We start from the raw sequence: 24,647 nt of genomic DNA on the forward strand, positions 1-24,647 counted from the left end.
TTCAGTATAGACCTTTTTATGAGCAGGAACGGAAATGGATGTCCTTATCCATAGGCATCAAAGTAGATCTGTAGAAAAAGCATGGCGTGCAGGAAGGATTTGAGAGACTCTTCAAAGAAATGAAATTCATATATAAGCAGTACTGAAGGCGGTGATTTCAGCTTTGTCAGAGACTGAGGTCCTCCTGGTGATAATCTTATCAAACTCTGATCGATTCTGAGCCTGACATCCAGCATCCCTGAAGCTTCCCTCTGATCTGCTGGTAGGAAAGCTAAAGATAGCACAGAAAATAGTCATCTCTTAATCTGGGGAAGGGATTTATTGAGTATATTGAAACTATAAGCACTGTATTAGGAAAAAAATGACTTGGAGATAGTCTGAGGAGTTATGTTTCTGTTGCATGCAAGAGTCATAGAACGTCTCTGTTAATGAATGTACTTCTTTGTAAATGGGTCCAAGTAAGCAAGAGCATCTGTGTAGGACAAAACCCCATTGTTTGTTCTGACCACAAATCCATTGGCTACAGCAGTTCCTAAGCATCCTTGAATAACATGACTAAGGAATCAGACATTGCTTTGGAGATAGGGGCTGGCTCAGGCTCCATATGTCAGAAAACAATGCAATAATCATCCAACTTCTCACTCAGCTGAAACTCTTCAGTCCTGCCACTGTGGGGAAGTGCTGCTCAGCTCTCCTATGTGATGTAGGGCCCATGCCTTACTCTCAAGATGAATTATTCACCCAGCAGAACTGTGTCTCTTTGAGGGCTGGTTGTTTCAAAGCTCACAACTTTCACATTACTCCACTTTTTAACTTATGAGAGACCCTTAGTTGAGAAGAAAGGAAGAGGCTTACAGTATCCCCGTCTTTATGCTTTCATTTGAGCAAAGGACAGTGCAGTCCTAGTAGCCACAGTTACTAAGGAGTACTACTCTGAGGAATGCTGTTCTCTATCATGTGACCTACACTAGCTACAGCTTCTTGAAGACGCTGTTAGTAGGTTTATTACTTGAAAGTGTGCTGTTAATTATTTGCTAGGGAGTGAAACTGTGCAGCCTAGGACCCCAAAGCAGCTCATGGTTTCACTGCATGTGAATAACAGCTGTGTGATGTGCTAGCTTCCTTGTTTACTGCTGGGTAGCACTGTGATGGAGTGAAAGCCAATTTGTCTGTTAGTGAAGAAATGGTTCCTAGTGCTGCTGGTGGCTAAATAACCACGTGTTTTGAGAGGGGGAGAAGGGAGTTTGTTTTGAAAGTTGTCAAGGTCTTCTACATCGAGAAACTGAGTTCTTAGGGAAGAATCGGTAACGATACAAGTAAGGAACTGGGATTGGCAGTTAAGAATCAGTGAGCTTCAAGGAATCATCTTTTTTAACAGGAAGAGGAAATAGTATTGTTGTGAAAGAAGGCATGTTGTTATGGGACATTTGTCAGATGTTCAGTAGTGCAGGCAAAAAGAATGTGGATGGGGAAAGTAATGTGGAGCTGGAAACAGAGATGGACCTGGTGAGATGGGACACAGGTTGAAAACAGGGGAAGAGGAGCACTGCTCTGCTTTATGGGTGAAGAACGGGGTATGGTAGGGTTTCTGGGAACAGAGGGACAGTGTCAGCTGGACTTAGGTTTTACTTAACGTACTGGGTGTGAAATGACAGTTCTAAGAGATAGAGAGGTTTAAATGCACTGCTACTTCTCTGACCAGTCAGGAAGCCTTTGTATGCTAACAGTGTTGAGCTGCAACTCATAATTTTGAGGACTTTTTCCCATTCCTCCCTGTTTTCTGAGCTGTCCATGATACTGTTGCTGTGTCAAAAAAGAAGTTATATAATACCCATAGTCTTTATTTAAGTGTTTTTTGAGCTATCAAGACAATGAGAATGTTAAATGCATGGAAAATCAGGTGCTTAATTTGAAGCTAGTGAGTTTCCCAAATTATATTTTGAGAACTTGGAGTATACATGAATGTCTTTAATTTTTTTACCAGAAGTTTCCTAGTCTAAGTCTACTTTATTAATTCTTACATCATTCTGTCTCTTCTATTTTTATTTTTTTCCCTAAACCAGGATGATACCCCTTTCGTCTCAGACACTGATGATGAATCTTCATCATGGCCAAACACAGGAATATGTAATCAAACCCAAATATTATCCAGTAAAAAAAGTGATTTCGGGAGAACAGTCCACCGAGGGCTCATTACCACTGAGACTGGGCCAGGATCAACTTGCATCACCTTTTCAATGTAAGTAGAACTGTAAAAGGTGTACTACCTTCTTTCACCCCACAATGGACACCCACTCCTTTTTTTTAAGATCTTGAAGGTTTCTTTTGTTCACCTGAATTGCAGTAACACTTAAAGACTGAAAAAGGTTAAAATACTTAAACATGAGATAGTTCATAGATTAGCAACAACAATCATAAATTAGCTCCAGCATTCTGCATTCTGCTGAGAGGCAAAACATATGTCTTGGATGAATAAAAAAATTGAACCTGATTCACCGCTGGAATCTCATAATGTTATTTCTAAATGATAGTTTTTCCTTGTGATTTAGCCCCATTGAGCAGTTAAGCACCATGAAGCTTCTCACTCCTCTTATCCCCTGGTGGGATGGGGAGGAGAGTAGGAAGAAAAAGGTAAAATGTGTGGGCGAAGGACAGTTTACTAGTAACCTGGTTTTGGCAGGGATATAGTTAATTTTCATTCTAGCAGCTGGTATAATGCTGTCTTCTGGATTTAGGATGAGAATAATGGTGATAACACACTAATTAGTTGTTGCCAAGCAGTGGGGTCTTCTTAGCTTCTCCTACTGCCCTGCCAGCCAGAAGGTGGGGTGTGCCCAAGAAGCGGGGAAGGGACACAACCAGGACAGATGATCCAAACTGGCCACAGGGATATTTCATACCATCTGGAACTATACCCAGTATATAATGGGGTTGGCAGGAAGTTGGTGTGGCTTAGGAACTAGCTGAGCATTGGCTTCAGATGGTGAGCAGTTGTGCTGTACATCACCTGTTTTGTATATTCTTCTCTTATTGTTAGTAGTACCTTCCTTTTTTGCCCTATTAAACAGTCTTTATCTCAACCCACAAGTTAAACTATTTTTCTCCCACTGGGCAGGAAAGGGCTGTGTGGTTGTTTTAGCTGATGACCAGGTTAAACAACAACTAGAAGAGCAAAGGAAGAGGGAAATATCAACAATAATACTTACAAAAGAATATACAAAATGGGTGATACACAATACAATTTGGTCACTGCCCAACCTGATTGGCAAACTGTGGCAAGCCCTTCCTGGCAGCTTCCCTCTTAGAAACTGCCAATAATGCCATATGGTATGGAATACCACTTTGGCTAGTTTGGGTCGGCTGTCCTGGCTGAAAACTAGGACATTGCTTCAGATAAAAGGTGCTTTGTGAACACTTGCTAGACTAGCCATAACCATGAGTGTAGTCAGGCACTGTAGATGGTTCCCTTTAGTATGATGGATACACTTCTTGTAAAGCTGGAGTCCAGGATTGTGGTCTCACTGGTGACTGTTTTTCTCTATATTTAATTTATTATGTGTTTATGAACTTCTGCACAGTATGGAGGCTGCATGAGAGTTTCTGCTTCATACTTATAAAAAAAGGATTGTGTAGGTGCCCAGCTTGTGGCCTTGGCTCATGCCTCCTTGTGTTGGGAGCTTGAGGACAAGTTTTGGCTTAAAAGATGAAGACCTTGATGAATTATGGGTTAGGTATTACAGAGCGTCTGCTGGTTTGATTTGGAGAAAAGTTCCCACAGTTAAATAATTGGCTGATTAATGCGGAGACCTAAGGTACTTGCAGTCTCCTGATGGGCTTCCTCTGATGTAGCACAGAGAAATATGTTGTTCTAGGGATTTAGGGAAGAACGTTTCCTTCTAAATCTCTAAATATGATTTCTTTGAGTATCTTTGCATTTCTGCATTGTATATCTTTATGATCTGTCCATTTATACTTAAATGCAAACCTCTGCTTCCTTTTCCTCATAGTTAATTAGAATCTTGGCCCTAATGGGAAGAACCAGGTGTAGCTGGAGGGCTTTTTGATTAACACTTTCAGAGTGGTGAAGTAAACTGCTTGCAAAGCACTTCATCCCTTTCTTAGAAATTTAAAAATTATATTTAATCACATTGTCAACATCAACCACTAGTCCCTTTTGCAAATAAGATACCATTACTTTTCTTCCAGCCAGCTATATTTTTCCTCGAAATGAGATATTATTGGCCACAGGATTGTATTGTGTCCCTCTCTTCTGACAAAGTATATAAATGCCATGTTGTATAGTTCTCCCAGTACTGGTTGGATTCTTCTTTCAGGCTTTTTGAGTCAATTCACCTTTGATACACTCAGTGTTGCCTGAAAGTACCAAGCCGCCACTAAATGAATGGTTTATGTGAGATTTTTTTTTCTTCTTTTGTAGCATACTTTAAGATGAAAGAGCCAGTGTTTCTAGCTCTTCATAGTTTGTTGGAGCTCATCTATTAATTACAGTACTCTGAGGGACATGGCTAAGAGAAGAACACCTAAGACATGAAGACATAGGGTCTTTGTTATCAAATTCTCTAAGAAGCCCCCCAGAGAGCAGTGTGCTAGTAAAACATTCTACCCTTACTGGAAGACCTATAATTCCTAAAACACTCTAAGGACACGGAGTTTTCATGGCCTGATAAGATCTGCTGTGACTTAAGTGTTGCCTCAGAGGTAAAATGTAGGACTATGTCTGAAGTTATTTGGTGTTGAAATTTCTGATACTGGGCTTTTGAGCAGCCTAGAAAGGATCACTTTACCTGATTTGCCTCCGCTTCTACGTTTGTGAGGAGGAGGAAGTCAGTGATTGCAACTTCTGAAGAAGTTGAGCTAAGACTTTTATTAATTCACTGACTCATTCAAATTTTCAGAATGGTCACAGTTTTACTCCATAATTAATTCTGTTTCCTTATGCCTAGTATTGTAATATGGTTTTAGTTATATGGCCTTATATATATTGCTTTTTTCAAAGGGCTCATACCATGTCCAGTACAGAAAGAGAGAAAAAAATCAGGACCCATAAATATGGCACTGTATAATTTTAAAGTGGTTGTCTTTAGAGATGAAATGCTCTTCTGTTTGCATGCTTCTAAATCATCTGTTGTTAAAGTTATGACACTGTAAACATCTATCTGGTTCTATTTAATTTATTTAAGCTACTGCAAATTAATCTTCAGATATCTTTGTGCAGAATTACCAAATATTAAGGGATAAGGCTTTGGAAATTCAGAGCCTCATTTGCTCAAGCAAATGAAAATAGCTCATGTTGGATAGGCTGACAGCTGCAGAAAAAATATAAATGTGGTTTAGCACCAGTAGGAATATTGCATGTATAGTGATGAAAATAAGCCTGCAGTGAAAATGATATGATCAGCAAAGAAAAACTGAAAAGGATGAGGTCATGTGAATCTCAATGTTTGCAATGTAAACATCAAAAATGCTTAAACATGTAGGTGAAGCCAGCCAAATAGCCTGCCTTATATAAGCTCACCATAAGCTCTGAGTAATTCTCAAGGGATACATTTTGCTTTCTTAAAAGTACATATGGGCACACTTCTATAACGTGCCTGAATATTCAAAACCTCATGGTGAAAAATCCTCTAAGAGTGTAACAGTAACAAGGGCATTAGCACAGAAATATCAACTGCAAAATTCTGTTTGCGACCTAGTAGTCTACAAAACAGTAGGAAGATGATACTTTCAGTAATTCAGGTCTATCTACCTCAGGCATTTTACATTACTCTTTTAATGGCACCATTAAATAGTAGCCACTAGTCAGTGTGAGCATATCAGTGCTGACCTCCCTGGCTTCACAAATGTAATGTTGAAAACTAAAGGGATTCTGTGCTGCTTTTGTTGGTCTAAAATGTGCAAGTTTATGATGTTCAGTTTAGAATTTGCTTATTAAGTGCTTTCTGAACTTCCTTTCACCACAATTATTGTGAGAATTTCTTATTACTGCAGTAAGAGACTACGAAGTTCTGTTTCACTCTTACCTACTTCTGGTATTAATTGGCTCTTCAGAAAACGCATTTAAATACACACCTCATTTTCCAGCCTGAGGTGACTGAGGGCTAGTTTTTAGTGGCATTGTGCATTTTGCCCATTGAGATGAAAAAGTGGAGTTTCTGCCTCTGAAATCAGTTGTCCAGTGTTGTTGGTGTTTGTCTGTTGTGCACACCCCTCACTATGCTGCGATTCTTCGTGTATACAGTGGTGATGCCATCACTTCCATTTCTTAGAGGCGTGTTGTGAAAATATATTCATTAGTGGCTGGAGGTCCTTCCAGGAGCCTGTTCCAATGTGGGTCACAGAGTCTTCCATCTGTCTCCACCTGCTCCAGCATGGGGTCTCTCCATGGCCGCAGGGGGTCTCTGCTCTCCTGTCTTTTAGCCTGAAAGGTGCCTATAAGAAATTGTGGAAGAACTGTTCATGAGGGCGTGTAGCAGTAGGCCAAGGGTTAATGGTTTTAAACTCAAAATTTGATATTTAGCTTGGATATTAGGAAAAATGTGAGAGTGGTGGATCACTGGAATAGGTTGCCAGAGACATAGTGGAGGTCCCCATCCCTGGAGATACTCAAGGTCAGGCTTGATGGGGCTCTGAGCGACCTGATCTGGTGAAGAAGTCCCTGCTTACTGCAGGAGAAGGGGTTGCACTAGATGACCTCTAAAGGTCCCTTCCAACCTTACACATTCTATGATTTTATGATTCTATCATTTTCCATGGGCTGCAGGGGGACAACATGCTTTACTACGGTCTTCTTCATGGGCTGCAGGGGAATCTCTCCTCCAGCACTTGAAGCGCCTCCTCCCCCCCTTCTACGCTGATCTTGGTGTCCGCATCTTCTTAAATCTTCTCATTCCCTTCTCTGGCAGCAAAAAGTTGTTGCCTCCATTTTTTTTCACTTAAATATGATTCACAGAGGCGCTGTGACCATCTCGGATTGGCTCAGCCTAGGTCAGCAGGGGGTCAAGCCTTGGGAAGGCTTCTAGCTGCTGCTTGCAGAAGCCACCACTGCAGCCCCCCTTCTTCACCAGAACCTTGTCATGCAAAGCCACAACACTTACCCACAGCTGGAACAGCATTGTGTGAAGTAAATAAAGCATGTGTTTATATAACAAAGTTATCCCAAGGATAAAGCTATGTTTAAGAAGGGAAATGAGCCTAATCTCTTTATTCAGGAAGACAATGCAAAATATATGTAAGTTTGCTATTGAAGTTGTGTCTTAAGTTTATACAATTAAATACCATGGAGGACTTCTTTGTTTTCTTTAGGTAGATGGGGGGTTTTTGCCCTTTAGCAAAATGCATTAGGGAGACTTGTTTCCTCTCTTACTTTAGGCAGAAAATGAAAACATCTCAAATTTTACTAATACAGGTTACACAGTGGTTAGTGAATACTGGCTTGTAGCACCCTACTATAGCTTAGTTGTGTGTGTTGTGGCATGAAGTTGGACAATATGTGTGCATATGGGTATTAGGCTTCTAGAATTCACATGGTTCTGTGGGAAGCACTTAAATCCTTGAGTACAGACGAAGTTGAAACAATCATGAAAGTCATGTAACTGTTCTAATTATCATTACAGTATATTGTTTCATTTGACAACATTATTGCATATGTTTTTATATATTAAATAAGATTAATGAGGAAGAAGATGTCCTACCACTTAGAACTGTAATGTGCAGAATACTCTCAGCATAACAATAGCTTTCCTACTATTGGAAGCATAGTACATCAATAACTTAGAGAAGCTCTTTTTTTAAGCTCATACATAATTTACACATTCTGGTTTCACTGACTTCATAGGCTGATTTAAACAAAACCAGGTGTTGCTTTGAAATTCCAATTTAAACCATTTTTGTGAAATTGCACCATTCTGACTTCCCTACATGACACTTACATCATCATAATAGTATTTCCTCATCAATAAGTACAGGTAAACATCTGTAAAATGCATAACTCTTATTTTTTAAAAAAGTGCATAAGAGAGATGACATGTGTTCCATGTAAATATATCCGTATGATTTGACACTACTGCAATTCAGTGTCTGTTGACTTCAGGGGAGATGCTTCCTCAGGTCTTCAGTGGGTCAGATATTCTTTCCACTCTTCTTGGCGTTTGTTTGTGGAACAATTCTGCATAAACAGCACAATAATTCTCTCACTGTTTTCTATTAACTAGAGCATTGCCTTGTGTTCCTTGTAACTTCTGCCCACCTCTATGTATGTGTGGATACTAGAGTTGAACACTGGTGACATTTCTAAAGAGAAGGTTTGGAAAATTTGGAGGTAAAAGCTTAAGCAGGGAATAGGCAGCAGAATGAGTTGGATAAGAAGAGAATGAATAGTTAGAAGACTAACAAGCAGAACTAACTGAAAAATCGGGACACAGTCTATTTGGAGAGAATTAAGAGTCAAAGTATCCTCAGTCACTCATGGGACCTGAAATTCATGTCATGCTCCTGAAGTTGTACATAACAAATACAAATAAGGGAATGGGGTAAGTGTATAAATGTCAGGGATTTTTGTTTGTTTGTTTTCTTAAATGCAAAACACTTGCATGTGTGTTCAAAACCTTTGATCCCCTTCAAGGGACAAGGGGGGGTTTTGCAGAGACATTCTAAAACATTTAAGAAAAAAAAAAAGGTGCAGTCAGCATTAGGGTTAAGCAGCAGTGTGGCTTTTTTGATTCCAAAACCCAAACAATTTTAGTGAAGCATCCTTTTCCTCTCATTTAAAAGCGTTACCCATACTGCCTATACTGCTGTTGAAAAACATCATGGTTCATAACAGACATTTAAAGTTTGCATTTGATTCCAGTGAGACTTGGAAACAAGAGGCTAAACTCCAGATATTAATTAAGTGGCTTAACTAGATTCACACTAATGCAGTTAACGCTATCAAATCAAGCAGCACACATACTTTGAATTTGCTTTTAAAAAAGGAGTGAAAAATTCTAGAAAAAAACAAAACCAATTTTAGCAAGTGAACATAGTTTAGTTAGCAATTGCAAAAAAGCGGAGTTCTTTGAAATCCTTGGAGACAGCCAGAACAACTCTGTATAAACACAAATGGCTTCTTTCCATATACTATAGCTGCAGGCATTTAAAAAAATACCCTTTCTAAACTGCCTCTGTGGTTGTTTGTGTATCCATAAAGGGTACTGAGGAGGCCAGTAAATCAACACACCCCAAAAAAGTACTGTATTTTTCTCTTTGGACTCTGAAAAGATTTTATGGCCCTGAGCTCGCCAGTAATTGAATGTCTGCGTGACAGGCAAAGGCTGCTGGTGCTTTTAAAGGAACTAATTTAAATGTTGCATTCACCCAAAAATGAATGATCATCTCTCCACTTTAAAACGCTGAGGCCAAGACTGATAAACAGCAGTGTGGGGAAAAAACGTTGGAAAAACAGATCGGTGATCTGGCAAACAAGAATTAAAATCAGTTCAAAACGTGTTATAGTTAGGGGAAAACACAGACTGAGACAAATGCATTTCCACTGCTGTGATGAAAGAGAATTGGCTCTAAACACAAAGATTTCTCAAGAAGAAAGAGAAGAGGCTTTCCAGAAAATTCTGTAGGGGAAAACCTCTATGACGTGTTTGAAAAATTGTAATTTAGCTGGATATAGAGACTGATTGAACCCACACAATTAAACATTAAAAGTCCCTTAGCCAGACTAATTCCAGAGTTGCTGTGATACAGGTCTCTGTAAGCAAGAATTGGTTCGGACTGTTGCAAGTAGCTAAGTCTGGTTTTACTCAGGAGATGTGAAAGTCCCCTTCTCTGATGTCAGTGCCGTTGCCCATGCCAGAAGGAATGAACAAATGTTGACAAAAAGAGTACCGCAAGAAGATTCTTTCATATACCCAGTGTTACTGAGATTTCAGAACCAGCAATAGCCCTATTGCTGTCATCATTTTTTCCCCTTTCAGAAAATTAAAAGAAAAAAAGATCTTGGCTTCAGGCAGTGCTGAGAGAGATTTTTAATGGTGATTCAGCATGTGGAGAGGGCTATGTTCATTTATAACTTAATTCCATGACGTTCTATCCTTTGTCACTGTTTACAGTTTGTTGACTTCCTTAGTGCTTTTTGGTTGCTTCCTTTCAGGAAATGGAATGTTAAATGAATAGACACAGTAAGGTAATATTCATGTAATTTTTATTCCCTATTCTTCCTGGAAATGGTAACCACTTTCAGAGTGTTGCACCTAATGCTTGGTTTCTCATTTAAGGGAGTCATGTACCCATGGAGTGGGAAACTTCTGTCTATTTCAGGAACTTATTTTCTAAAGAAATAACTACTTGCACTTTCATAATACTATCACAGGGCAGGGTAAAGTCTATTGCCTTGATTGTGAAAGGAGCCTAGATAATTACTGTAGGCAAATTGTATAATTTCCGATTAGAACAGGAATATAAAGGCCTCATTTAAACCTTCTTGGAAGAGTCCTGTTGACAAAGTAGACAGTAGCAGCTGTACTTAGCTGGTAATACCAAAGTGTCAATGGCATTAATAACCTGTGTTTGTCTTTGCCCACCTGACCTCCTGTATGGCTGTAAATTTATGTGTAAAGGTGCTTCACTATCTGATTGTGCAACTCCTGCAGTAGTATCTGCAGCAGCCTCCATCGGTGAGAAGATGCACGTGCAGGATTTTGAAGCCATTGCTGCTTCATTACGGCTAAGATGAACATTGTGTAGAATGGCTTTCTGTCCTAGATGTAAAGACAGTTGTCTATGTCTCAATGTGTCTTTTTGGCTTTTGTTCTTCCATCCCTCAAGTTGAAAGCCTTTTGTGTCCCAACAGGTTTTAGGTTCCCGAGAATCTAAGTTAAAAAAGGCTCATAGATCTGAATCCTGTGATGGGTTCCTTACAGCTGGAGTTGTCTCCAGCTGCAAATCTGAATGAATATGAATAAAGCATGAATATGAACTTTCAAGCATGAGACTTTTGAAAAGGCTTGAACTTCTGTTTCAGTAGAAGCATTTTGCTCTGAAGACAACCAGCCATCTGGATGCTAATATTTTGCTTAATTCTCACCCAGACCTACAGCAGAAACACTTGTCTCCCTGCCTGTCTTTAGAAGTACCTTGAGCCTTCTTAAACTCTCTTGCAGGAGTAAGCACCCTAAGGAGTGCTCTAGCATAGTAATGGTGGGGTTTGGAATGCAGCTGCAGTGAAGAGTCACCCAGTTCCTCAAAGAAATGTGTCTGAGCCCTAAAAGGATTTGAACTAAGCAGTCTTATGTCCACAGCGTTTCCTGTTTAATGGGTTGGGCACATTCCTGTTCAGTGTGCTGGTTAGGCTGCTTGCTCCCTGCAATTAACTTCTCTCATCCCTTGTACAAGAGACCTCAGACTGATTAGTGGTCTAACTCAAGGGTAAAATTTAAGCTTTTTAGCATTGTATCCATTTGTGGATCTAGTCTACATGTAATTCCTTTAAAACAAACACCAGATTACAAGAATTATACCCCAATAAATTTAATTGCTCAGAATTGAGGCCATTCTGTCAGACATCTCAAACCACATTGCAGTCTAAATTTATTTGGGTTGCTATATTTTTCTGGAACATTCTAAACTGTGTGAAGAGAAACAATAGTTGTATTTCTTACTACCAAAGCATGCAAAATAGCTGTAGTTAAAGATAGGATGTTTGTTACCTGAGGATTGCCTATTGCTTTGTAGTGGTAAAAAAGACAAGGCAAAAGGTCATTGAAATCTCAGGTTTCAAATCTCTGTGATTTGTATGCTATGCATTTTCATGGGACAAAATAAATATTCTAATTACTGTGAATTCCCTGACTTGGTCTAAAAAGGCTGTGTTAGTAAGAGAATTTATCAGCCAATGGCTCCTGGGGTGCATGTAAATATAATTATGAATGTCTTTCAAAAGTATCTCTGTGCTTGTGCATATGCTCCTATGATGCTGAAGTGACAGCCATCCATATAAAAGAAAACACAACAAGCCAGTGCTGTAGACAGCAGAGGGTTTCTCAGAATCTGCTCATCTGTGAAGACAACTACTTGAATGGGGCAAGTTTTGCTGAAGTAAATTGCTTCAGATAATAAAGTTTACCTTCATATGTATCTTAAAGTGAAATTTAGAACTGAGGAGTGGGTTACTTGCCTCTCCTAGGATATAACAGCATTTTTATTTTATTTGGGGGTGATGTTGGTGTGTGTGTAGCAGAAGTCTCTCTCTGCTGTGGCAGATTGTGTCCCTGTGATAATCAGGAAGGAAAAAGGCTTTAGCAGATACCTTCTTTTCAGTTATATTATTTCTTCCCTTAGAAGCATTGATTCTTCTGGATTTTTTTTTTTTTTGCCTGTATGTCAAGGTTACTGAAGAAGCAAGCAGGGCCTAAAAAGGTGAAGAAACAAGAGTACAATAGAAGCAATAAGCTTGAGAGCTCATTTCAGACTGAAGGGAGAAGACTGTGGTAGGAGGAAGATGTAGTGACATGACTAGAGTTAGAAACAGGTGTATGTAGAAGTGTGTGTAATAGCTCTTGGAACAGCTCCGTTAGTTTGTACAGCAGCAACAGAACTGAGTACTTGAAAAGTGACACAATACCAAAGGCTGAGCTACATTAACTGATGAAATACCTGTAAGATCATACAAATACAACAAAAAATAGGGAGTTATAAAAAGTAAGTAGAACGTGTGCTGGAATTAATTATGTCAGGAGTGTGTAGCTCTCTCAACTGGTAAATACAGTACAGCTTGACATACTATTCTGCCTTCTTTCTCAAAATGTTTGAGTGGATATGCACACATACACCTCACCTCATGCAGATCGGTGGGGAGTACATCAGAGAAGGCATTGTTGGATCTTGGATGAAATAAAGCTGGGTCATCTTATTTTTGATTTCTAATGTCTAATTTCTCCCAATGCTTGTGAAAAGACAACCAGGTGTAAGGTGGGCAAGTGCATTGCAGCAAAGTTTCTGGGAGCAAAGGTGAACTGCCCTACCTGAAAATAGGCATTGTATATTGAAGCCAAAAATTAAATTACCCAGCAACTGTGCCTTGCCTTTTTGAGTCCGTGTAGTTTTCAGACTTGTTTGTGCTTGTGACTGTTACAGAAAGAATAAGGCTCATGTTCTGCCTAGTTTTCAGATGGCGAGGTCTGAATGCAAAAAGTTTTACTCCCATGCTCAGAGCAGAGGAAGGGCTGAATTCAGTCCTGCTACAGTCATGTAGGGAATGTTCCACATTCACTTCACTGGGGTGACCTCCATATGAACGGATGAGAAAGGGATGTGGGAGATCTGCACCCCTTCGTCCTAGCCTGTAGACTGGTTCTGAGTGTGAAGTATCCATAGGGCACTGTTGGGGGAGAAAAATAAGTTACACTAACCAAAGCATTTTATTTATGCAGTGTTAAGTACTTCTGCTGCTCTCCCCAGTGCTTATTAGACCTGTTCAGAGGGTTTTGGTCTGAAGAAAATGAGACTGATGGAGATTTGCGGTAACAGTCTTCATATATGTTAGAAATTGATCCACAGAGGAATAAGATTTCATCGGTTTGCTGTTGATAAGACAGGGTGATAATATGCTTGAACTGCAACAGGTGAAATGTGGACTAGGTATTAGGAATATCATTATAATGAGAGGCCAAAGCACTGGAATAGGTTCATTAGGGAGGCTGTGGAATCAGCATGGTAGAGGGGTTTGGAGAATAACTTGGACAAACTGTTTTTTATGTAATGCTGCTGTTTCATCCTATGTTGGGGAAAAAGAAGAGATTAGATGATCTCTCAGAATGTCTTCCAGTCCTGTCTATGGCTATCAAGAGCTGTGTTCTTCTCAATGTGCAATTTAAAATTTGGAGAGGGTCTGTCTCTGGTCTGTATGTGAATCTAGTGTGTTTTTATCTCTCTCTCTCTTCCCTCCCCCTCTCCTTCCCCCCGCCTTGCTCTCTCCCTTTGTACCTCCCCATCCCCCCTTTCTACCCCTCTTTCATATTTATTTTATTTATCTCCTTAGCTCTTAGCGTTAGTAGATCTTCCAGATGTTGATAAACCTAAGGTGCATGACAGCTAAGTTTCAACTTGTTCTGACCTTTGGGAATTAGGTTTTGGGGATTGGTTTGTTTTAAATTTATGACTATGGTGATAAGACTTCCTCATATATAGTCAAAAGTGTAAAAAGGTCATTCAACAATAGCTCTAAAAGTTTTAACTGTGTTACTTACGTGGTTGATTTTTCTACAATGTCAGCTTTCCTTTTGGCTGAACAAGCATATCTAATAGTGAGGACTAAATCAGGTGGACTGGTGAAATAACTGGGAGATCCCTGTTTTAGGAAATAAGTAATTTCCTTCTGTTTCTTCCCTTTTTTTCCTGTCAGCATTTAATTTAGAAAAAAAGAGAGGGAGTTGGTTATCTGAGAATTAAAAATGTTGAATCTATTTGCCATTTAAAAGTTTATTGGCTTTGATTTGAGAAGACAAATTTTCATTCCAAAGTACACCTCATGCATCGTGGTTATCATTTGAAAATAGGAAATTTTCTGAGAAAATCTATTGCCTTTGGGAAGAGAATATAGTTTTAAGATATAATATTCAGGTGTGATGACATTTTGTGTAGATACACATCTGCAAACATATGGGGTTCACTGCAGAGGTAGGGTGTCATGAAAAACAGAGTTGTGTATATCATTCTTGGAGGTAATAATGGAAAGCCTGCAGTTTGTTTTTTTCTTGTCTTTCCTGACAAGATTTGTCAAAAGTGAAGAAGGTATTAAAAAAAACACAACCCCTTCTGAAAGAAAGATTGTGGGAGAAGTAGGCACAAGGATTCATCTATTGTGAATCCTTTTGATTAGATCACTGTGAAACACAAAACATCATACACACAGTAATTTTTTCAACACATTGAAATATTTTCTTCTCTTTGCCCCACTTGACCTTTGAGACAGTACAGTGTAGTAGTCATAGCTGAATACCAGTTCTGTTTTCACTTGTGTTGCTAGCCCATTGTTTTCCCACAAAACAGGGACATGCCACAAATCTTCTGAGATCCACTACAGCTATTGAATACTGTCTAGTTAAATCTTTGCAGAATGCTGAAGCTGAGAGGGCAGCCGTAAAAGCAAGAAAAAAAAATGGGTTTATAGAAATTCTTCTAGAAAGAAATGAAGGCTGAGTAGCGTAACAGACAAAGAGACCGAGGAGCCTGAGAAGGAAGCTCTCCCCTTCTACAGCTCTGTGTGAGCTGTTGTGACCATGTGAACCTAACACCTGCCACCTGCCTTAACTCATTCAACTTTTCTGCTAATGCAAAAAAATAAAAATAAATCAGTTTGTCCTGATGGACAGTGGGAGCAGAAGGGATTCTATGAAGAAATCCTTTTGCTTATATTTTCCATTTCTCCTGCAGTTGTTGCTAACTCATAAATTTATCACAGCAGGAACTTGTGTTCATAATGCTATGTCACAGCGACTTAGAGAGATGGAAAGAAAATCAGATGCATGTGATGCCAGTTTTCAGCTAAAATTCCATCACTTTACCCAGCATCTATCTTTTAAAAAAAAAAATCTGGCTCAAGAAAGAGACTTCCAAAGATTTTGGAAATTATGGGTACATTCTTCCACTGATCTCCTTTGACAAATGTATCTCTGAGTGAGCCTGGACTGTGAGGCAGGGTGATGTAGCAGCTGGCTGATCACCCTTCTTGAGAATTTGCTGCCTAGCTCAGGGATGAAGCTTTAGCCAGTAATCCCAATTGTCCTATGTTTATTGAAACAGCAATATGGATTTATCTCTAATTTTGCCATTTTTTCAGTAGCTGTGCTATTTTGTTTTGTGTTTGTATCTTCTGCTATTGTTGTCTTTCATTAGGCTCATTTATTTATCTGGTCTCACATTTGTAGTTTTTCAGTCTGGTGTTATACTTAAGAGCAGAGTGAGGTGTTTCATTTCCACTTTTAAAATCTGTTTTGAAGAGTTTATGATACAGTTTTGTCTATAAATACAGATATAAAAAAAATTAATGATTCCACGTATGTTGCAGAGATGTAGCACCATCATTGTTTTTCCCAGAAATGAATTTGAGGTAATCTAAGTTGCAGATTTTGTCATGTCTATGTCGCAGTGACATCATCAGTAAAGCTTCTGGAGTTTAAATAATTTGTATGCTACCTCATGTCCTTCTTTAATATGAACTAGCCCAGAACCAAAAAAGATCGAGGCTTATAGTATTAATGGACTTTTTTCCAGTTTGAAATTGTGGCTTTTAGAATCAATCCCAAACAGCAAAACTCTTTGGTACCAGGTATCAAAGGATATAGTTTCTCACTCAGAATTCAATCAACTCACCTTTGATAGAAGTGTGTGTATGGGAGAAACTACAGGAGAGAAAAAAGGGAGAGGATTCAAGGAAGTCTAAGAAAAGCTTCTTTTAGGAGAAGGATTTGTAGTCTGTTTTCAGTTCCAATCTGCATGTTAAGGTCCCTAAACCTGAGGATGCATGAGGATAGTGCTGTCTACTTAGGTACAACTACAGAGGAGGATGAAGATAATGGCTCTGCCTTGAACCACCTTGTCATACGCTGGTCAGTTTTCATCTTGGAGGCCATTACTATGTCCTAAATGTCTCCGGAGGAACGGAGTAAGTTAAAGGCTGTGTCCTGCTTAGCAAGGAGAAGAAAAGAATAGTTTCATTATAGTTTTCATAAATTTGAGACAGATGGAGAAAATCTTCTGATATGTTGAAAGAACATGAAGCTGTCGTATTTCTATCTCCTTATAACTTGTAAAGCAGGTATATTGGTGTGAATTGAATTTGTTTTATAGTACAAGCATTGGTGAATAATGATTTGAATATTTGTAGGTGTTTTGGCTTACATCGTGTTGGTTTTTACGCTTCTAACTTCCCTGAAAAGCTGAATTTACATATTCTTTAATGGATAGTCTATACTTCTGTACATACTGGCCTGTGTTTTTGAAGGTACTGCTCAACTGTTCTTCCTATGTTGTCGCTCCTAGACTTAGATGCTAACATTTTCTCACCCACAAGGGGTGAGAAGCAAACATACAGTTTCCATTCAGGCTCATACTAAAGCACCTCTTCTTCCAAAAAAGTTATGCTACAGAATTTTCGTGGTAACATCTAACTATGTGATAAAAATTATAAATATTGTGCACAAATTTTGCTATACCTCAGCATTCAACAATGTAATATAGAATACTAAAAGGAGAACTAAGTCATGGTTTAGTTCCATCTACAGTGGTAAAGACTAATATATTTTTATTTTATATTTTAGCTAAGCTGGAAAACTTATGTGGGTCCCCCAATACTGTGTTTTACAGTGTAGGCAGGACTGACTTTTGTGACTCAACTAACCATGTTTTTTTAATTAGATCACATCCTAAAGGAAAAATGTTATTAAACCATCTGAAAATATAAAATATAAAATGGTTTGGGCTTTTCTAGGAAAAGATACATATAAAACTTTGGAAATAAAATACAAAGATGGCAGTATTGCTTGTGAAGCTGTGCTTAACAAAAGAAAAGCTTAGAAGTTCTAGCCTTGCTTCACAAGCCACTTACACCTCTTCATTGGGAAAGGTGTATCAATAGTTTCTGTAAGAAATGCTTGGCATCCAGGAATCCAGGTGTCTTCTAAACAGACTAAAATCACTATACTAGCCTTTAATTGAAATATTTTGTTCCCTTGTCTGTCTGGGCTGTGCTTTTTCTTAACTATTGTTTAGGGAGAATAAGGTGGGAGCATCTGTACTACAGCTGCTGTTCAAATAGAGCAATGGATTTACTGTAGACAAAACAGTTGGCACAATTGTTTTAATCTATTTGTTTATGAAGAGCCAGAATAAGAAGGCTTTATATTCTTTTGAAGTGGGAAGATTTTCTTCATTTTCTTGAGATTTCCAAAAAAATGCTTGTCCAGAGGGTATTTCATAAACTAGGTTAGACAACTATCCCGCAACTTTTTTGTTTCAATGACATGAGCAAGAAGGAGATTCTTCCCTTTTTGTGTATCATTTCTTGGGATTGTTAGTTTGATATGAAAATATTTACAAATACTTTCCACCAAGATTCTGTGATATATTTACAAGAACTTGCTGTCTCTTTTAGTAAGTGTGCAAAGGACAAACTGTTTTGTTTTTAAATAGTCACAAATGGAATCTGTTCTTTTTCTCTTCTTTTTTTCCTAATGAGTAGTTTTAGTCTCTTTTTTGTCTGTAGCTGTTAGATATGGAATCAAATACATCTGTTTTTAAATTAAATTCTGTAACAAGATGCGGTTCTCGTGAGCTTAATTTAAAATTAGTGTTTGCTCAGTTTTCATTATGTTCAAGTTTTCAAAAGGACTGTAAGGAAGTAGATAAAAAAAAGAATCTAGCCAATTTTTATCTTTAAGCTCAGAACCAGTATTTTCAAATATTGATACCTAATCACCCTTTTTCTGTGACAGAGTTATTTATTAAACAGAGGTTAACAGCAAAGCTCAGTCTATACTACGTAGATTCTTGTGGAAAAATAGTGCCAAAAAATTGTGAAAAAATGTGTCCAGGCAGCTGCGTCACAAGGTTTGACCACTTCGGGCTGGGGTGCCAGGAGATTTGAGACAGATGTTTTCAGACATGCCGCATGCCTAAAACATTTCCAGGGGTCGAGCTACAAATAGTGACTTAATAAGTGCAGAAACAGGAAAAGTATGCAGGAGGACACAAGAGTTTATTCACCCCTAGGTGCACAGCCAGCCTCTTTACATTACATCTGCCTGTCAGGGTTGGCTATTTAAGCTGTCATGCCCTTGGTATTGCTCTTTGTCTGCCTGTGAATAAAGTGCAGCATTGTGATTACTAATCCCACTCCAGTGACTTGACTTTAAATGTGGTTTTGGAGCGGATCCCGGAGTTCTGTTTGCTAAGCTTCCTACTCCTGTTTCAGAGACACCACTGGAGATCTATGAGAGAGCACTGCAGACTGCCCTCCTCCTGTAGACTTGTCGCCTTTTTCTTCCCCCCCCACCCCCCGCCTTTTTTTTTTCCCAAAAAACTTTTTGAAGGAAATCAATGGATACCAAAGTGATCTGTTTATTTTTCTTTTTTTCTTTGCCTCCACTGACAGTGGGAAATCACACTGGTCGCATCAAGGTGGTCTTTACACCCAGCATCTGTAAAGTGACTTGTACCAAAGGCAACTGTCAGAACAACTGTGAGAAGGGAAATACCACCACCCTCATTAGTGAAAACGGCCATGCTGCTGACACTCTGACAGCCACTAACTTCCGAGTAGGTAAGTACCCTGAAACTGTGTTTGTCCTTAGCTGTCCTCTCTTGACTAACAGAGGGAGGAGATGTTTTGTTATTAATACCAGTTGTGCATCTGTTACTCTTTGTTTGGAGGGCTGTGCTGAGTAGGAACTATTGTATGTTAGACAAGCTTTCTGGTATCCTTCGGAAATGTTCCCAAAAGTTCCTTTTGTGTCATAGAAAAAAAACCTCCCATATTTTTCATTTGAATTTTCAGCTGCGGGGCTACAACGTGCTAAGCTGAAGCTTTTGGTTAAAATTCATGCCTCTGATTTTGTCTTAGTAAATAGAGAAAATGTCATATTCCACAAAAAGTTCTGTTTCATTTTTGGTTTTTTTGCTTGTTGAACAGGTATCAAATGCACATAAAATCTAGCTAACACGGTGAATATGCCTTCAAAGAATTGTTAAGGGGTTCCTTAAAACTACAATCCTCTTTTCAGCTGATGTATTTTTAAACTTTCTCATACCTCTGAGAGTAAATCACATTTCATATTTGTCATTTTTAGAAACTGAAATAATGTTAAGTAAGAATTGAAGCTATTGAAGCCGGTCATTTCTCTGTTAATTTTTGTTCTTGCTGCTTGCTCAGTAAGAGTGTCAGCTGTGTGCTGGTCTAAACCTTAAAACTGCTTGACTTAGTGAAACAAATCCTGAAAGCTATCTAGAATAATGATTAGCATATTTTAGCTGTATGCTCTCTGATGTTGATAGGAATTTGTGTGCAAGTGTTAGTCCTGTAAGCTGATATATGGATATATACCTAAATACTTAAAAATATGTTGTTTCATATTATGATATCCTTAATTGCTCTTGGAAAGCATTTTGTTGTTACCCTGAAAAGATCATAGTATTGTTTTCTCAAAAAACCTTTTAAAATTAATTACTCTGCCAATTTCTGCTAAAAGAATGCCAGATATGAACATTGTAATTTTAGTCTCGGTCTAGTATAAACATAATGTCAGGCAGTGCTGAGGCTGGCCAATACTGCCCTTTCTCAAGTGCGCTATATTTCAGGCTCTGAGGGGGGAAAAAGCTATTCCAAATTATTCTTTTCATCCAGACAGATGATACAAAGAGCAGTTTCCTCTCTTAACACTCCTACTAGACTATCAGACTGGGGGTGAAAGCCCTTGAAATTAATAACACATTCCTTGATAATACATATGTTTGAAAAAATATATATATGTTTGAGATTAATGGTAGTGAAAGCAGTGTTCTGAAAGAGCAATGTGGTGCATTTTGGGTTTGTTTATGGTTGTTCCAAGGCATAAAAAATGGAAAGGATTTTGTAAAGGAATGGTAAATAAAATACTTGTGTTTACTTTTAAAATAAATTTTTGCTAAAGTTTGGGCAAGAAGCACAGTTCAGTATGGGGTTTTTTTTAGTTTTCTGACTACTGTGAAAGGATAGGGTTATTGTTCCCCCCCACCCCTTCATTTGACCCAATTTTTTGTTGAAATTATGAAATGCTGAGAATGGGTAGTCATGTAATTTGTCTGCTATGTAAATCTGTGCTGTAACATGACCTTCTCTCAAATACTTGAGCACTCGGTGAGTGGAAATTGACCTGTGAAGACGTGTTCCACACCTTCCTTCCTGGCCTGGAGCCATCCAGCTCCTGATGCACTGTGTACAATAGGCTGCTCAAAATATTCAACAAAAGCAGCCTATACTAGCATTTGATGGAAAGATAAGGGAGCATTACATTTATAAATGTAGAAAACCAAGTCACTACTCATGTATTGAGATTTTTAACTCCCCTGTAGCTATCTACCATCTCCATTACCTTTTAAAGACCAAAAGCATTCACCGCAGCTCTAGTATTGTCACTTTTACAGAAGAGGAAGAAGAAAGAGGTCTAGACTGTGACTTCAGGGCTCTCCAGTTACAAATAAAAATGCTGAGTGAACTTAAGATCCTACACCTGTAGACTGAGTCTTTTACTGATCACAGATTTTCAGGAACTTTTAAATTGGGGTTTAAAGTATGTAGTACTGAATTCATTTTTATATCTTTTCTCTCACTATTACCTCTCATTAGCTTAGGCTTGTTGGGGTAAGAGATGCCTCCAGATACACAAAGCAGAAGTAATTTGCGTCTTGTGAGATACTTTTTTATTGTTATATTTTTAATATCTGCATTATATTTTAGTTGTACTTTTTGCTTTTAAGTCCTTACTGTTTATCCAAAATGTATGGAAATTCTTATTATGATTGTTTGACATTTGTGGTTCTGTGCAACCACAAAACAGAATCTTGTGTCAGAAAATACATACTTAAAGCAACAAACAGCATTTTTTTCAGTATGTTTTTTTAAAGTATTGTTCTTCCTAAAACCAGAAAAGATTAATTCACGTGCCCTATTTGCAAAACTAACTGCTATTGCTAATAATAGAGGCCTACTATGAGTGGGGAGATTAGGAAACTTCTTTAGATTGTTAGATCTAAATGCACGAGCAGCATTGTAGTACACAAGACTATTTAGATTCTCTCATGACAGATTGTAGTTAGCTAGCACCTTGCTTTGTTCTTAGCAATACGTTATTTCCAATAATGAACTAGGGTAAAACCTTGTGGTTATGTTTTAAACTTGAACACTTTATTTTCAGAGATAATAACTTGCAGCAGCTGTACTAAGGCTACTCAAGTTTTTCCATGGGTTACTTTTAGATTCTTAAAATTTGCTCAGTTTTTTCATTTCAGCTGAAACTTGGTACTAGTGAGCCCAGGCAAGGAACAAATCCTGTTTCCTGAAAATTTTATAAGATATGGATAAGCCATTAAAAACTAAAACCCACAACAAGAAACAGATTGGGGGAAACAGCTTTTCAGGTAGCTGAGATTTTGGCTGTACTCCTGCAGAGCTCTAGCATTTCAGTTGAAGGTGATGAAAGCTTGGTATGTGAAGGGAAGGGTCTCCTTGATTGCCAGTCTGCTCCAGGGAAACTTCGGAGGTTTTTTGCAGTTTCATTTTGTGAATGGGATATGCTGCACAGCTAAAACTATCCAACCTCCAGTATTCTATTGGTTTGGAGAATGAAGGGATTTAATCTGAGTGGAAACTTCTGATTAATAGATGAATCTTATTATTCTATGGGATTGATGCATGTGCAGTTTTTATGACATTTCAGTCCTGATAGATCTACAGAGGTTTGAAAACAAGGTTGATAAACATGCAAGGGAAATGTTATGTATAGAATAACATCTGAGGTTTCTGCCTCGTACACTGTTGAAGCTACTCAGTGATATGCCCTGTTTCTCCTCAAAATTACTGCACATTCCAAAATACCTATTTTTGAAATAAATTTTTTTCTATGTCAGGAGTGGGAGGACAGCGTCTAATTTGTCACTGCAAAATGAAGCATTGAGGAATTAGGAAATGCTCAAGTTAATGTTCTTCATGCTATTTAGTTTTTTCCCCTATTGTGCATATGTATTTAATTATAAATTTACATTCTGTTTTTCCACAGGATCCCTGTTTCATTCATTGCACAGGAATGACAGAACTTAGTAAAGCAAGCAGTCATTTAATACTTAGGTTTATGTTCACTGGTCATTTTCAGCCCTATGTCTCCTTTAAAGAGTTTCATTCAAACTGTTATGAATGAGAAGTTAAAATAAGTTGCGTGCTGTTCAGTGGAAGTGCATGTCTTTCTGTGGAAATGTTGTGTCTGAGCACTTGGCAGTATCTGTGTCAAACTGGGAAATAGCAGCCTACTGCAGATGGAGATCAAGGAGAGAGTAAGAATTTTTTCCCAAGACCATAGGAGATGGTTGTGGTGGAGGTGGTGATAGAATTATTGCTCTGCTACTCCCCTTTATGTCACTCTTTAATGCTCATCAGTATCTCTTAACATTCTCTTCTGATTTTCTTCTGATCCCTTTTCATGTAGCCTGCACATTTGTCCTTCCTCCTGGCTGTGCTGCGCACAACCATAGCAGGCTGTCACTGGGCATGGAGGGAGTCTTTTGTTGTGTGCCTTCCCTTGGAAGAAAGGCAGATTTTTAGGAACCATTTATTTCTTGTTTCACTGAATTTGAGTAAAAGTTAAAGATTTTTCCTACAGCTTCATTGGACTTTGTAGGGAATTGTTACGAGGTTGAGAATGATGTCAGATGTGTGTGTTGTGGCCTGCAGTCCACGTGAGCCAAACTACCTTGTGAGACTAGAAGAGAATGGTAAGATGTTTATCCATCCGGCTTCTCATCTATAAAAGGTCAATTTATCGCTAGACTTATATTAATATATTAATAAGGATCTTGCAGATATCCTTTGGTGACCTGGTGTCTGAATTGAAAATGTGTCTGGTCCTTTGTTTTTTGAAGGTTCAGATACATTTATTTTATAATAAATTTTAAAACTTTCTGTATGGATCACAGTGGTCTGTGTATTCTCTACCATGTTGCAATAATTCATAAATTGTTTTGCCTATTGAATTTCCCTGTTGGAATTTTGTATAAAAACCAAAATTCCTGTTTTACCATGTTGACTCTCTACAAATGTTTTTGGATAATTGAGATTGTCTAGAAGTTTCCAATTATGTATAGACAGAAACTTCCAAGAAGTGGCATAAATATTTTGCTCAAATTTTATTTGGTCTTCTGTTGAAAGAAATGAAAGAACATTTGACCAGGATATTTCAAAACAATAGGTTATTCAAGGGGAATTTAGTAAAAAAGACTATGCAATTATTATTCCAGCAGAGTTGCCTGTTGAGGAAAGAGTCTAAAGAACATAATTATTTAGAACTGTGAAAATGTGAAGAAGTTATTTTACAAAAAAGCTGATAGAATTTCTGACTTTTATTCAGAAATACATGATTATGACTCTCTATCAATACTGTAGAAGTTAACATTGCTCTTAATTCAAGTACTTCTGGTCTTAGTTAAAAATGGCAATGGACCTGTAAGCAACCCAGCACGTTTTTCTGTAGTTTGTGTGACAGGAAATCCACACCCAATGAATGGCGTTTTCTTGCTGCCATTTGCTGGTAATAAAGTTGTTGTTTCTTTGCTCTGTACAATACACACTACACGTATCCTACTATGTTTAAGAGGTAGCATAAGACTATGACATTTGAGGAAGATTTTTCAATATTATTTTGTATGAAAAGGCTTTTATTGTAAATAATATTGGAGGGCAAATTTGATGACATATAAAGGTATATAAAAGACCAACAGCTTGTAAAAATATTTGTGTAGGTTTGTGAGGTGTACACTGTTCTGTTTTCTACCCATTCCGGTTTAGTCTTTGTTTTGTTGTACTCAGTTTAGTAAGAGTTGTTAGAATAGCAACATGT

The 24,647-nt window shown here is 38.2% G+C and overlaps 1 protein-coding gene across 1 annotated transcript in view; it reads left to right on the forward strand.

The window, feature by feature from the left end:
* LTBP1 (latent transforming growth factor beta binding protein 1) overlaps window positions 1–24,647 on the forward strand; it is a gene marked incomplete at both ends in the record, with an annotated part of 202,344 nt that overhangs the window by 55,658 nt on the left and 122,039 nt on the right. The window contains 2 exons of the mRNA XM_084262367.1: window positions 2,064–2,239; window positions 19,160–19,327. Of these exons, the coding sequence (XP_084118493.1) occupies window positions 2,064–2,239; window positions 19,160–19,327 (344 nt within the window). The remainder of the gene's footprint in view (window positions 1–2,063; window positions 2,240–19,159; window positions 19,328–24,647) is intronic.

Source organism: Gallinula chloropus (assembly GCF_964237585.1).
Source record: "Gallinula chloropus genome assembly, chromosome: 3".
NCBI lineage: Eukaryota > Metazoa > Chordata > Aves > Gruiformes > Rallidae > Gallinula > Gallinula chloropus.